At 36.8% G+C, this 16,700-nt stretch overlaps 1 protein-coding gene across 4 annotated transcripts in view; it reads left to right on the top strand.

Moving 5' to 3' along the window:
• The window catches only part of MUSK (muscle associated receptor tyrosine kinase), a 133,042-nt gene extending 118,138 nt beyond the window's left edge, over window positions 1-14,904 (top strand). For all 4 annotated transcript variants that reach the window (XM_030814805.1, XM_030814787.1, XM_030814797.1 and 1 more), the window contains 3 exons: window positions 67-258; window positions 2,240-2,388; window positions 8,650-14,904. In XM_030814805.1, coding sequence (XP_030670665.1) covers window positions 67-258; window positions 2,240-2,388; window positions 8,650-9,332 — 1,024 coding nt within the window. In that variant the 3' untranslated portion in view covers window positions 9,333-14,904. The remainder of the gene's footprint in view (window positions 1-66; window positions 259-2,239; window positions 2,389-8,649) is intronic.
• Window positions 14,905-16,700: the final 1,796 nt, after the last annotated feature.

The raw sequence follows: 16,700 nt of genomic DNA, 5'->3' as shown, positions 1-16,700 counted from the left end.
AAGTCTAAGTACAAAGATCTAACCTGCTTCTGAGCTCATTCCTGATCTTGTCTGTCTTGCTTGCAGAGAATCAGCAGCTGTAACCCTCACCACACTGCCTTCTGAGCTCCTACTAGATAGACTTCATCCCAACCCCATGTACCAGAGGATGCCGCTCCTTCTGAACCCCAAATTGCTCAGCCTGGAGTATCCAAGGAATAACATTGAATATGTGAGAGACATCGGAGAGGGAGCATTTGGAAGGGTGTTTCAAGCAAGGTAAAGTTACCTTTGGAAAAAAAATCTCCATTGAAATATGTTATGTCTGAAAAGCTACCAAACTATTAGCTTGGTATATATATAACATTAGCTTTATATATATACACACACACACACACACACACACACACACATATATATCAAGCTAATGATATAGTACATATATATGTACACTGTGTATATACACACACACACATATACACACACAGTGTAATATACAGTATTATATAGTATTAATACAATATTATATAGTATCATATAGTATTAATATGCTACATAAAATAGTTTTTATCAAGTTAGTTAATTCTGGCCAGGTGTGGTGGCTCGTGCCTGTAATCCCAGCACTTTGGGAGGCTGAGGTGGGAGGATCACCTTAGTCAGGAGTTCAAGACCAGCTTGGCCAACATGGTGAAACCCCGTCTCTACTAAAAATACAAAATTTAGCCAGGCATGGTGATGCACACCTGTAGTCCCAGCTACTCGGGAGTCTGAGGCAGAAGAACTGCTTGAAGTCGGAAGGCAGAGGTTGCAGTGAGCCAAGATCACGCCACTGTACTCCGGCCTGGGTGACAGAGCAAGACTCTGTTTCAAAAAAAAAAAAAAAGAAAAAGAAAAAGAAAAACTAGTTAATTCTTTACATCATTAATCTTACTTGTATTGCATAATACACTTCAAATCTTAATTTCCCCTCTTTGCTGGAAAAGCATATATGGAGATAATATATTTTATTGCATTTAAAATAGGTAATTTATAGGAGATGTAAATGTATCTTCACTTCTACAATTTTTAAATTACAAGAAATTAGTAATATAGTTCAATAATATTTCCTTTTCAGGAAAGAATTTACCAAATATTTTTAATCATAATTTCTTACATTGTTTTAAATAATAACTCCTTACATTATAATAGAATGTGTAGATATTAAGTAGATATTCATGAAATGACAAACAGAAAAGGAATAAAAAGGCAAAAATTTATAAAACAATGAGCTCAAGAAAGGAGTATGTATTAGGGCCAATATTAGCCTATGTATCACCTTTGTGTGAATTGTAATAAAATACCCCCTCTGCTGCATGGATGTGGCTCCACAGACACACAGCTGAGCCAGAGAATATGAATTTGGTTTTAATCTCCAACTGGCACTTTGGCCTAGTGCTCTCGGGCAAGACACAACTTAATCTCCACTCATGGTGGCCCTGGCATAGAGGTTACATGAATAATGAAAATCTCACACAAATATGTCTTGGAAACCAACATTTGCAAGGCACCACTTTAGGCTCAATGGAGGGTACAAAAATGAGTAAGCCATAGTTCCTACGTCATGGAATTTAGACTCTGGACAAAGATTAAAAGGTTAGGATGTGGCCAGGCGCGATGGCTCACACCAGTAATCCCTGCAGTTTGGGAGGCCGAGGTGGTCATATCACAAGGTCAGGAGATCGAGACCATCCTGGCTAACATGGTGAAACCCTGTCTCTACTAAAAATACAAAAAATTAGCCGGGCGTGGTGGCGGGTGCCTGTAGTCCCAGCTACTTGGGAGGCTGAGGCGGGAGAATGGTGTGAACCCAGTATGTGGAGCTTGCAGTGAGCCTAGATCATGCCACTGCACTCCAGCCTGGATGACAGAGTGAGACTCTGTCTCCAAAAAAAAAAAAAAATTAAAAAGGTTAGGATGGCAATGATAATCCCATTGGGGGTGTATACTTTAGAATTCCTATAATTGGTAAATAATGCATCTTTCAAACTTCATTGTTTGAAATTGTTGAAAATAACACCAGTGACTTTTATTAGTTGACATCAAGGAGTTTTAAGTATGTTGTCTTTCTTTGATTCGGTAGCTCTGGGAAAGGCTGCATGAGACTTAACCAGCCTTTTACACACGGGAGGTGGGAGGATATGTATAAATGTGGGTAGGTATAATGGGGGTATGTATGATGTCCAAGATCTTTGGTTTCTTTTTCAATAAATGTATCTCTCAGGGCACCAGGCTTACTTCCCTATGAACCTTTCACTATGGTGGCAGTAAAGATGCTCAAAGAAGAAGCCTCGGCAGATATGCAAGCGGACTTTCAGAGGGAGGCAGCCCTCATGGCAGAATTTGACAACCCTAACATTGTGAAGCTCTTAGGTATGAAAAAACAAGTGAGGATATGTATTTCATCAGAAAACAGAGGCTTTTCAAGTTTTTCTTCCCTTGTTTATGCTTTTTCCTTTTCTCCTTGATCAGTGAGATGTTTCTGCTCCTTTTCAAAGTTAGCTTCTTCACCTTGGTCTATCCCAACCCTGTAGGACGTTCACGGCTTAATGGACAATCCCTCTTTAAATTCATCACTTCAATTTGTCTCTGTCTTTGCTGCCTCCTTATTATTTATAAAAATGTTTAAAATGTCCCCATTGTAAAAAATTAATACTGCTTCTCCATCACAAAATTTATCAATATTGGAGTCTATATATTTTACTTATTTTGTTTCTCCTCTTTCTTCCCTAACTAGAATGTCATGAGCAGTGATTTGTATCTTTTCTGTTCATTGTTGAGTTCCAGTTTATTCCCAGATTCATAAATTCAACATAAATTTTACAAATATTTAGTTTGTATTAATTATACAGCAATTAATAAAACTTTCAAAAATCTGTGCTCTCGGCTGGGAACAGTGGCTCACGCCTGTAATCTCAGCACTTTAGGAGGCCGAGGCAGGCGGATCACTTGAGGTCAGGAGTTTGACACCAGCCTGAAGAATATGGGGAAACCCCATTGCTACTAAAAATAGAAAAATTAGCTGGGTGTGGTGGTGTGGGCCTGTAATCCCAGCTACTCGGGAGGCTGAGGCACAAGAATTGCTTACACTGGGGAGGCAGAGGTTGCAGTAAGCCAAGATCGCACCACTGCACCACAGCCTGGGTGACAGAGTGAGATTCCATCTTTAAAAAAGGAAGAAAAAAAAATCTGTGCTCTCATAGAGCATACATTCACTCTATATGAGGAGACAGATAATAAAAAAAAACACACACAAAAACATGGGATGCTGCATATTAAGTTCCATAGACTTTTTTAAATGTTAAAGCAGAGAAGTTGGAATGTGAGCTACAATGTTTGAAGACTTCAGTGAAAATATTACATTTATATAAAGACCTGGCAGAGGCAAGGGAATAACAGTGTGGATATCTTGGAAATGAACATTCCAAAAAGAATGAGAAGCATTTGCAAAGGTACTGTGGTGAAAGCAGATGTGGCATGCTTGAGGAATAGCAAGGAGATGAATGTGGCTGGAGCAGAGTGAAAGATGGGGAGAGTTATCAAAGATGAGATCAGAGAGGTAGTGGGGGAGGTGGGCAGGTCCTGTCAGGCCTTATTAAAAACATTGGCTTTTAATCTAAGTTGGGAAACAAATGGAGAGTTTCAGCCAAGACATGACATGACACAACTCACATTTTTTCAGATCTTCTCTGGCTGCTTTCTTGAGCATTGCATGAAGGGAAGCAATAAAATCAGGAAGACAGTAAACAGGTATTGCGACGATGCAGCAAGAGAAGATGGTGGCATGGACCAGGTGGTGGTAGTGAAGATCGTGAAAAGTGATTCTCTTTCATCTGTAATTTGAAAGTAGAGCCAAATAATTTGCTGACAGACCAAATATGAGATGTGCAAAAAAAGAGAAAAGCCAAAGATAGTATGGAAGTATTTGGCTATGCAGATGAGTGAATGGAGGTGCCATTGGCTGAGTTGAGGAATACTCAGGAGGAACAGGTTCCTTTAGTGGAGAGAGTGGGAATTCATTTAAAGATGTGGTTTTCGTCCAGGCACCATGGCTCACGCCTGTAATTTCAACACTTTGTGAGGCCGAGGCGAGCAGATCACCTGAGGTCAGGAATTTGAGACTAGCCTGGCCAACATGGTGAAACTCTATCTCTACTAAAAATACAAAAATTAGCCAGGCGTGGTGGCACACGCTTGTAATCCCAGCTGCTTGGGAGGCTGAGGCAGAATTGCTTGAACCTGGGAGGAGGAGGTTGCAGTGAGCCAAGATTGTGCCATTGCACTCCAGCCTGTGTGACAGAGTGAGACTCCATCTGAAAAAAAAAAAAAAGTGTTTTTTGGCGATGCTTATTCAACATCCACATGATCCACATGAAGTTAAGGAGGCATGTGGGTATGGAGGCCTAGAGTTCAAAAAGGATGATCTGGTTAGACATGAATCCAAGGCTATTGTAGTATATAGAGTATTTAAAGCCATGAGGTTGGGCAAGACACCTAAGTATGGAAAAAGCAAGCCATAACAGAGAAGAGGTCCAAGGACCAAGGCCTGGAGCATTCCAGTATTTAGTGTGAGAAAGAAGAGATGAACAAGAAAAACAAACTAAAAACGAGCAACCAATGAAATAGAAATCAAGAGAGTGTGGTGTCCTAGATGTCAAATGAAGTATTTTAAATAGGTGAAAGTGAGCGTGTCATATGCATTAAGTCTAGTGAGAGAAGGACTAGAAAGTGACCTTGAATTTGTAAACATGGAGGTTCACTGGTAACCCCGAGAAGAGAGGTTTCTTAGGAATGTTGGGGGCAAGAAAAAATGTAAGTGAGCTCAAAAGAAAAGGAAGAGAAAATTTGGAGAAAAAGTATATACGACTTGTTTTGCTATAAAGGTGAACCAAGGAACATGGATAGAGCTGAAGGGGGCAGAAAGAGGCATGCTTCCTTTCATGTGGAAGTAATAGCACACTTGTAAATTAATGAGAATGATCCAGTAAAGAGAAAAATTGATGACAGTGTTTGCAAATAGTGGAAGTAACATCTTTGAACGTGAGAGGGAATGGAATCTTGGCACTGTTGGATGGATTGGCCTTTGTTAAGAGAATGCTCAGATCAACCATGGTAATAAGAGAGAATTGGCTGGAGATTGTAGACAGTCTATTCTGATTGATTTAGTTTTCTCTGTGAGGTAGGAATCAAGATCTCATCTGAGAGTGAGGAATGGGAGAAGAGTTGAAGATTTGAGGGAAGAGAAGAAATAAATCGTCATCTAAGAAAATCCATTTTTACATAAAATATAAAATGGACTAGAGAAATATAGTATGATTGGCAAGAACATTAAAAGCTTACTTGAAATTAGAGATTACTCATTTAACATGAGACTGGTCAGCATGGTTGTGTATTCATCCAAATGCCACCAGATGGGCATAGACTCGTTAATGAGGAGTTAACTTTTACCAGAATTAGTATTTTGCCACACAAGTAAGTTGAAGTTAAATTGAGGCAAATAAGAGAGGTGTATGCAAAGGAGTGATTATTATGATTGATCAAGGAACTTAAGCTGTTTAAGGAAGGAAGACAAAACCTGAAGAAAGTAGGGATCATTAAAAGGGGGTAGGATCAATAGATTAAAAGCTTCAGTGGGGTCAAAGGATTTTTAGAGTTAGGGCAGTCGAGGCAGTGAACTAGGGTGAAAAAGGGAGGAAGTGATGAACAGCAAATAGAGTAACTGAAAATGAGATTATGGGAGGTATACAAATGTATGGAATGACAAAGTCAGGGGTATGACAATGTGAGTGATTAGCTGAAGTTGGGCAGAGGTCTAAGGAAGGGAAGTAAAGTAATTTAGTGATCAGGATATTGGAAGGAATCTAGATAAATATTAAAATCAAGAATTTCTATAGTAGTATCTCGAATAGTTTCTGGCACATTGTAGGTACTCTATAAATATTTGTTCAATAAATGAATAAATGATATTCAGTACATGACAATTCATCTTGAAAATACTTCTTCCATTTCTTCAACTCCTAAACATTCATGTATTCTTTCTTCATCACACAAAAATCTGAATCTGGCTTCTGCCCCCTGCCCTCCTTATTTACTTTCTCAAATAGTGTACATTTATTCATTAAACAAACATATATACATGCATATTTTCAAGATTATCAAGCTATTCCTATTTCAAGTTTTCTTACAATGTTGACTCTGTATTCATATACAGTTTATAACATTCTGAATTCCTGAAATTGATTCAAACAGAAACTATGTACAATTTTCCAATTTAACCACAGTAGCATGCTTAGACATCACTACTTGGAGTTTTCTCTCATTTTTATTGTCCAACAAGAACTGAAACTTATGTTGCCATTTGTTAAATGCTATATCTAAATTCCATTTGAATATCCAATGAACACAGGTTCTATTTTTTATCAAGTATACATAAGCAGTAATCATTCATGCAAGTGATTCCACTACTCTCATAGTTTCTTGGAAGTTAATCCCAAGTGAAATAAGATGACAACAGTGGAAGAAAGGGGAATTGGGAAAATCCATAAAATTCACTTGTATCAATAAAAGAAATCTACTTTGTTTTATATATTTGAAACATCAGCCAGTTACTGAACATGTTTGTATCTTAAAAATTGATTCCCTTTTATTGAAATCCTAGTGGATAATGGTTTCGTTGTCGTAAATTGGGAAAAATGGTATAATTAAAGAAATATGCAGAATTTTAGAATGGGAGTAGGCATTAAATATTGTAGACTCTTACGGAATATTCTGGCAGTGGAGCAAACAGTAGAACAATCAGGTGAGATTATTCATCGAAGATGTCATGCTAAAGTTTAAAGACATGGCTTGGGCTAGGCATGAGGTTTTCTTATGCCCATCCATCTACCCATTCATCCTTAAGTCCATCCATGTATCCACCTATCCATTAATTCATCCATCCACCCATCAACATATATTGAAAACCCATAGTGAGCCATGTGTAGTATTAGACCCAAGGTTACAAGGATGAATAAAACACAGTCTACCCCTCAATAATTATTCCATTTTGAAGACCCAGCTAAGAGTTGGGTTCGAGTAATTACAATATAGAAAACATTTCAAGGTCTTAAATAAATGTGTATACATATATAATTGTAAATTATATCTATACATGTATATATAATTGTTCATAATAATCACAAAGTAGAAATCTTTTATATAATATTTTCTTTATCAGAGTGGAAAATTTCATTATATAAACTTAGTTCAAAAATTTTTTTATTTCTCAGAGAAATAGTTTGTCATTTTTTTCCAGTAGAAGAAATTATTTTTAAATCAACTCAACCAGCATAACAATGGTAAAGCCAGTTGATGAGATAGGTAAGTCCCTGTTAACTAAAGATTATCCAAAAAGGATCCCACAGAAGAAACTTCTAAGTATTATCCAGTTGGTATTTCTTTATTTTTCCCTTTAGTTTATAGAAACGTGCTAATTGAGGTCCTTGGAATTAAAAATTAATGCCAAAATAAATAAGGCAAGATAGCAGTATTCCTCATTTCTCCTCTTTTTCAAACAGATACTTTTAACTTTTGCCTGAAAAAACCCAATAGATCTAGTAATCTATTTTTAAGATGATGGGAAATTATGCCCATCTTATCTAATATTCCAAGTTCTCCAGTTTCCCTCTCAAATATGTCAAGACTTTAAGATTTGAAAATGATCTTCTGGCTTTAAATCTAAGACTTTATTTATATTAACTTTTTTGGTAGCATGAACATTGTAAAACCTAAATTTCAAAATGTTTTACTGCAGCAACTTAAATACTTCATCTAAGACACTTGAATTGTATTTGTTATTGTTTCCAAACTTGACACATCTTTCTTATTAACATCCTTCATAGAAGTAAACAGAAACAGACAGCAATTACATTACATACTCAGAGCAAGCATCCATTCATAAATTAATTCACCAAACATTATGAGGCATCTGCTCTGCCAGACACATGGTAGGCGTGGGGAATTTTTAAAGAAGAATAAGGTTCAATCTCTCCTTTGAAAGTGCTAAAACGTTGGGGAGAAACCTCAAATAGTCAAATGATTATAAAATAGGATGGTAGGTTGTCTGTGAAGGGATGATAGTAGGAAAATCTAACTGTTACTGGAAGGGTCAGGAGCTAAGGCACCCTAGGGAGAGTGATAAATAAACTGAATCTTAAAGGCAAAGAGGAGATGTTTAGGCAGAGAAACAGGGTCAGGGTTCAACTATGGTGCTGTCAACAAAAAACCAGGGCCTCCAGATTTCAGAGAGAAGAGCCACTCCAAAAAACTGATACACCATGTACTTATATGCACCACGTACTTGATGCACCATGTATGATGTAGTTATGACAAGTGCCCAGGACAACAGTGCTCTGCTGGAAGTCCTCAAAAACTTTAGCCAAGGGACAGAAACCCCACTACCCAGAGTGCATGTCCTAGCTGAGACTCTTTTGTGTTGTGATTAAAAGGATACAAATATTAAAAAACAAACATATGACAACAACAGCAAAAAACAGGGCTTCATATGTTCTGACCTGGTCGTTTGCTTTTGGAGTGCTCTTTCCATTGTTTCATTGTAGAAACTGAGACTAACAGACGATGGTCTTTTGGTTCCAGGTGTGTGTGCTGTCGGGAAGCCAATGTGCCTGCTCTTTGAATACATGGCCTATGGCGACCTCAATGAGTTCCTCCGCAGCATGTCCCCTCACACCATGTGCAGCCTCAGTCACAGTGACTTGTCTATGAGGGCTCAGGTCTCCAGCCCTGGACCCCCACCCCTCTCCTGTGCTGAGCAGCTTTGCATTGCCAGGCAGGTGGCAGCTGGCATGGCTTACCTCTCAGAACGTAAGTTTGTTCACCGAGATTTAGCCACCAGGAACTGCCTGGTGGGCGAGAACATGGTGGTGAAAATTGCCGACTTCGGCCTCTCCAGGAACATCTACTCAGCAGACTACTACAAAGCTAATGAGAACGACGCTATCCCTATCCGTTGGATGCCACCAGAGTCCATTTTTTATAACCGCTACACTACAGAGTCTGATGTGTGGGCCTATGGCGTGGTCCTCTGGGAGATCTTCTCCTATGGCCTGCAGCCCTACTATGGGATGGCCCATGAGGAGGTAATTTACTACGTGCGAGATGGCAACATCCTCTCCTGCCCTGAGAACTGCCCCGTGGAGCTGTACAATCTCATGCGTCTATGTTGGAGCAAGCTGCCTGCAGACAGACCCAGTTTTACCAGTATTCACCGAATTCTGGAACGCATGTGTGAGAGGGCAGAGGGAACTGTGAGTGTCTAAGGTTGAAGACCTTCAAATAAAATGCTGCAGTTTCCTCTCAGACTCTGTGAGCCAGGGGAATCCTACACCAGAGGCCCAACAAGACCCACATAGGAAAGAGTAAGAGTAGACATGAGTAGCGTGTTGTTTGCTTCCCAGGGAGAGCAAAGACAGTGCAAAACCCATGTGGTAGACGGACCTGTTGAAAGCCAGTGATTGGAAACACAGGCTAGGAAATGTGTCAGATAATGGAGACAACTATTCTTCTTCATGAGGGTTTGTAATACACACTGCACAGGGAAGAATGTCATCCTGTTCGGTTTCCAAAGTAGCTGGTCACAGAGTAAAGCTCTGCTTATTAAATTTTAATATGAAATGGGATTCAGAGCTTCATTTTTTAATTGAGTTAATTCCTGTCCATTGTGAAAGTAGCTTAATCTTCATGTAAGACACTTAGGTGAAGTACAGAAAACTAAAAAGAAGGAAAAGCCACTCATTCTCTCTCCACCCAAAGACGAGTCTTAGTGTTTTGTTAAATCTTTCTTGCATTTAATGCATAATTTTATATTTGTTTGTATTCTGCAGAGTTGTGGTTATATTTTATTGATAGAGGGTTTCTAAGGAATGAAACAGCAAATCAGCAAGGCTGTAACTCTGAGTTCCCTTTCCTGTCCTGTGCATCTCCTTTTTTCCTTCCTGTGCGCTTGTCATGAATTAAATCTGCTTATTTTATTCCGCCAGTTTTCTTGAAACATGTTTTTGTATCTTATTGATTTAACTTTTCCTTTGAAAATTGTATTGGTATCTTTTCCATTGCTTTAATCTTTATTTCTTTTTCTTTCCAGGACTTCTGTCCATTTTTAGTTATTTAGCTATTTTTTTCCTTTTATTTCATTCATATAATAAACACTCTGGTAGAAATAATAACATCTTAAATAACATTGTAGATTGATATGTATATGCCTTTTGCAAAGTATTACGATTTTTTCTGCATTTGCCTTTGAAGCCACACATTTCAACATTCTCACCTATTAATATTACTACTAGAGTCTATTTAAATCTCTTAAACCATAATTTGTAATACGGGATTTCACAAGATACACTTGTGGCTGAGTTATTTCAAAACTGATATTTCTGTGCATTCTGACATTCTATTCCTTTTAGAAACAAACTCAGTTGGCTGTAGAATTAATATCGTTCTGCTTAACAACTTTCTGCATGACGTATTAACTGATTTTGTTGTATTTCACGGTTTAAAAAAAAAAGCAGCAGCTCTGGAACTCAGATTCCTGGGGGTTCAGATTTTTTCTCAGTGGACCCTCACACAATACATCTTTATCTAAGTCCATACATGATCTGAGTTTATTTCCGATATAGCATAAACCCAAATTCTCCTGAAAACAAACAGGGAAGAGAAAATAACAGTCTACTCTATACCAGCTTATCTTAATTCAGACTAATTGATAGTTAGGGCATTGGAGGAACGGTGTGAATTCTTGAAAGCAGATTTTCACTGTCTGCTGGGAAACTCTGCCTGAAATCCCCAAATCTGCCTCATGTAATAACTTGACATCTTTGGTGGGAAACCTGCCATTTCGTATTCATGGTGTCTCCAGGCAACCAAGACAAAAATGTAGAAATTTTCCTAGGCTTTGCCCTCTCTTTCATCCTCAATTTTCTATTAGTTTCACTTCCTAAAATCCTCCTGCTGACATCCTCTTCCCTTCAATCCAAGAGCCAATGACTCAACCTCTACCATTGCCCACCTGTCTGTTATCTGGCCTTCCTCTCATTTCAGGTCTGAACAGATTCTATAGGATACAACAACAGTAAGGCGGTCCTTAGTCACAGTTCTGGTTCATAAACAGCGAGGTCAGCATTTAGGACTGAGACCTAGAGAAGTGCTTTAAATAAAAATCATGATTCTAAGTCCGAAACTGATACCGTCATCCAAAGGACTGAATGAAGAATAAAGTTGCAGCGTGTGTCCAAATCAGAAAGTCAAGATGCCAACAAAGCAGAAAAGTTGGAGAGGGCCACCAGCAAGTCTAGAACTTTAGCATAGATATCCATGGCTTATTTTAGATGCTTCATGTATGCTCTGCAAAATTCAAAGACAGCTTTGGGCTTTCTCCACTGATAAAGTTTTGTTGTAAAAGACAGACATAAGAGTCAGGCTGACAGGAAATAGAGTAACAATAATCATAAAAATTATAATATCAGCTAGCATTTATTGAAATCTTACCATGTGTATTCTGAGGCCTTTAAATATATGAGCTTAAACCTCACAACATCCCTGTAATGTTGGTACTATCATTATATACATTTTAGTTTTGCTTTGTTTTGTTTTGTTTTTGAGACGGAGTCTCGCTCTGTCGCCCAGGCTGGAGTGCAGTGGCATGATCTCGGCTCACTGCAAGCTCAGCCTCCAACAGTCACAGAGAGATTGTGCAAGTGGCCCAAGCGCACACAGCAACAGAGCCTACTTTTTGACCAAAAAAGGCCAAATCCTCAACCACTATACTGTTGAGCCTCTGTACAGTATAGAAGCAATAACTGGACCTCAGTAACTCTGTGGAAGTGATTTGTAATTTGCATGTCGTTTCAAGCACACTCTATATCTTTTATTCTATTAACTTCCTAAGTCTTTTTAATGAATAGCAAAAAAAGTATACTGCAGCATTATCAATTTAAGTTAATCAAAACATCTGATAGGTGACATGTTTATTTTTTCATGAGTTCTAATTACATTTTCAAGTTAAGATCACTGACTTATTCCCTAAATGCTCGATCTAATGTTCTGAATCACAGGAATATAGATGCATTATTCACCAATATTGTTTACTTTTTTAAATAAGATTTTTTTCATGGTAGAACCATCATATACATTCAAAAAGGTAGACAAAAGAGAGACACTCACAGTGTCACTGTTACCAAGTGCCAGGACAGACATCAGTAAGGCACCAGCAGTCATTTTCAGTGGTCAAATACCAAACATGGTAAGATGCCAGAGTATTTTTCACATGACACCCAAAAACATATTCTCTGCTATTGTGGTGGAATAGAAAAAGAACACTTTCTTTTCGTTTTACAGTATATTACGAACCTGTTCCACGTCATTAAATATTCTTCTAAAAACCCAATTTAATTTTGGAATAATATTCTATTTTATTCATATACTGTAATTTAGTGAATCTTGTATTTTTGAGCATTTAGGTTTTTTCCAATTTTCATCATTATAAAAAATGCTGTAATTAACATCCTTATTTGTGCAGGTCCACATTTCTTTATATGAAAATTCAGAGAAAGGAAATGTCTGGACCAAATGGCATGTACAATATTAACACTTCTGTTGTGTGTTTTCATATTCTGCAGAAATATTACTCCCACTTCTACATTGTACAAGAGATCTCATAGTCCTAAACATTTGCTTTCACAGATAATTAATTTTCTGTTTTTTAGAAATCTTTTGTCTCTTTGGTTATAGAAAAAGAGAATCTCTTTTTAATTTTGTTTTTTAAATTACTAGTCAGGTTGAACTTTTCTTGTTCCTAGGTCATTAACGGTTTTTATTTTGGCAATTGTCTACAGTCCATTTTTCTTCTGTGTTCATTTTCTAATTGAATTGTGGGATTTATCTTGTAAAAAGCCTATTAAGCCTTTTTCATACTTTACACAAGAGATCACATCTATTTACTTTACCTTAAAATACCATTTACTTATTTTCTTGTAAAAGCAATATATTATGTTTGAAAAGAAAAATAATATGCAATAATATACAATAATATGTATAATCCTAATAGACAATAATAAAAATGAAAAAACACCAACCAGTGGTAATTAACATTAACATCATAATATTCTTCCAGCCTTTTTCAGATAGATAGGTAGGTAAGTAGGTTGGTAGGTAAATAGATAGATAGGTGATACATAGATAGAGAGATTAGATAATTTAAACAAAAATAAGATCATACTGCTACATTACTTCAAGCCTTGCTTTTATCACTTAATATATCTTAAACATCTTCCACATGAACAAGTATTCATGTGCAACATTAATTTTGATGGTTGAATAGTATTATACAGATTTATCATAATTGACATAACTATTATTCTACTGTTAGACATTTGGTTTATTTCTGTTTTTCCATTATAAAATGTAATGTTTTGATCATCCTGTTGCTAAATTTTGTAAGCATTTATCTTAAGTGATTTCTTTAGCTATAACTCCTAGAAGTGAAATTTCTAGATTAAAGGATAAACGCACTTTTAATACTTTTTAAATATATTAAAAATTACCTTCCTGAATTATTTTATTAACATGTACCTCTCCTAGTCAGATAAGAGAGCCCATTTATTTCAACCTCACCAATACTGAGTATAGCATTTTAATCATTGCCAATATAATAGCTATTAGCTTAAAGTTATTTCATAGCTTATATTTCCACTTCTTTAAATACTAATAAAATTGAACATTGTTTAACGTTTTGAGGATACTTGATTGGTGATTTGCCTCCTACTATTATTTTTCTACTGGGTATATCTTTTTCTTGTTGCTTTGTAAGAGCACTTTATATATTAAGGAGTTAAATTTTGTGATACATGTTTCAACTACTTTTATCATGTTAAAAATATAGACTTCTATTTGTCTTTTATTGTAGGTTTTATTAATCAGAAAAGAACGTTGACTTTTCTGTCCATTCAAATGATTGTGGCTTTTTTCCCTAATTGATTTGTTAATATGTACAATCGTATGAATTTATTTCCTAATGTAGAGATATCCTTGTCTTCTAGGAATAAACTTTTTGGGCAAATCACATCAATCTTCTACTTAACTACCAAATTAATTTACATATATTTGCATCAATATTAATAAGTTCATAAAATTAAAAGTTTATCATTTTCTTCTCTGTTAGAGTTTTGTATTGGCATTAGCATTTGTATTACATTGTATTAGGAAAAACTCAGGAGTTTTTCTCTATAATCTTGGTTAGTTTATTTTTAAATAATTGTTATTTATGAAAGTAATACATTAAAATGTTGTATAAAAAAACTCACAAGAGGGTACAAATTCAAAAAATAATAAAAGTTCCCTTCTTCCTTTTCATCTCTAGTCCCAGCCTAAGTGCTAACCACTTCACCCATTTATGGTGTTAGTTCTTCTGGTGATTACCAGTGCAATTCTAACAAATAGGTTTGCATTTTGCATTTCTCTGTCTGAATTGATCAATTTTTAAAAAATATGCAGCACTCTTACTGAAACTCCCTTCCTTTTCCTGAAATATGTTAACTTCTAATATTATATTGTTTATCACAACTTTCACAAATATTTCTAAATAAAGGTTACCTACTGATTCTGGATTATGCTAGATAAAATGAGAGCTTCCAAACTTCCCTCCATCACTTTTCCCTGCTCTCTACTCTCACAGTCAACTATACACCTATTTCTACACTGTCAACTATATGTTCATTTCTATAAATCTGTAATATCTGCATTTTGTTCTGCAACAAATTAAGATTTAGGTGCTTTGACTAGATTGATTCTAAACATCAAAAAACAAAAATAAAATATCTGCAATTATGTGATCATGTATTTATGCATTGCCAAATAATGGTATTCCATTATTTTAATTTGATAAGATAAATTTAATATACATTAATTCTTATTTCCTCTTTTTTATGGAGGAAATATTTTTAAAAATCACAAAACTTTTACATTCGCTTCTCTTCCTGACATTTATTTTTCCTCTTTCTTCTGCCTCTCTTCTTTCATGCTCTTTTTTCTGAAAGTTATTTTGATGATTTTCTTTATTCACCACACATAGTTACAAATGAAGATTCGCTCTGGTTAGTATTGGTAGCAGAAGTGGGGTCCCTTTGCTGTTTTGTTGGTATATTCACCCAGCGTGACCTCTTTTCCATGGGATAGCTACCTCTGGGCTCTGATTATGTGGCTCATAGGGAAGTATAGGCAGCCTGAGTCAGAATCCCCACAGTTCCAAAGTGATGGAAGACTGTACTCTGAGATACAATATTTTGACATATTTCACTCCCAGGGAGAGCTACTTGCTATTCTTTCACTGCTTCCATTACCCCAAAGAGTATGATATTCTCTCCATTTTCTGTATTGCCTCCCACCTAGGACTCTTCAAACTCACACCAAGGACCTTTCTCAGGCAAATTGATCTATTCAGATAGCAGTTCACAGGGACAGACATGAGGCCTGTTTGTCCACCTGCTCTATACAAAATCTTCCAGTCAACCATCCTGATGTCTGACAACCCACAGCCCACCCCTGTCTCTATATTTGCTGACTCAGAGCATGGAGACTTTATATATGTGAAATCACATCTCCCCTGATGCTTGGCTTGTGTGTATTGCAAAAGCTGCAATTTACTTTTTCCTGCACCTTGTCTTATCCATGGATAAGAACACTAAGATACTTTCCGCTTTTTGGATATTTGTCAAAGTGATGGCACTTGGATTGGTTTCAGCATGTACATAGATTGATTCTTATTCATATACATTTACTGTCATATTGGGGAAAACTTGAGGGAAAAAGAAAAGGCTCTGACTATCATGTTCATCAAGAGACCTCTCTGGAATCATTGAAATAGTTTAGGAGTCATCGGTTCACTCCTTCTTTGTCTTATTTGCCTCCAGACTTCTTTTTTCCTTCTTTTTCTGTTTCTTAATGTTGGAACAACCCACACCTCAATCCTTGTACAACATTTCCCTTTTATCTGTATTCATCCCTAGTGATCTCTTCTGGTTGCAAGGCTATAAATGCCATCTGTATGCTGAGATTTTTTTATTTTTAGCTCAAACCTCTCTCCCCAACTTTACACTCACATTTCTAACTGTATGTTATGGATGATAGCTTTAGATTCTCCTCCTCAGGACTAGGCTTTCTGCTTGATCTAGGAGCAAAGCTGAAAACTGCTATGGAGCTTGGTGTTGCCTTGATACCAAGGAGGAGTCTCAGAGCCTCTCCAATGCAAATAAACACTTGCAGTGTCCTAGTGCTGCTGACTTACGTACTCATTCTAAAGAGGATAGATTGTGTCCATTTTAACAGCTCTCAATACCCTTGCCCATTCCCATTACAGCTGGCAGAAATTCCCCAGCTGCAAATGGGTTGCATTTATCTGTTACCCATTCCTGATTTGCAGCACGTTTGGCTGTTTCCTTTTCTGCATGGTCTATGTGTCACTCCATGAGAATCTGGGAGAGGAGAACTCAATATGGTGCTCATTCCATCATTTTAACCAAAGTGTTCTTTATTGTGAAGAGGTATCCCTGTTACAGTGGAGTCAAAGCTTTATAGCAAGCGTATTTCAGGTAACTACTCTTTTACTTGTTTCAGATCTATTTCAGTAGCGCAGCCAC

The sequence above is a fragment of the Nomascus leucogenys genome, chromosome 1a, assembly GCF_006542625.1.
Source record: "Nomascus leucogenys isolate Asia chromosome 1a, Asia_NLE_v1, whole genome shotgun sequence".
Taxonomy (NCBI): Eukaryota; Metazoa; Chordata; class Mammalia; order Primates; family Hylobatidae; genus Nomascus; species Nomascus leucogenys.
Note: the sequence above shows the minus strand (reverse complement) of the source record. Positions and strands in the feature narration are given on the sequence as shown.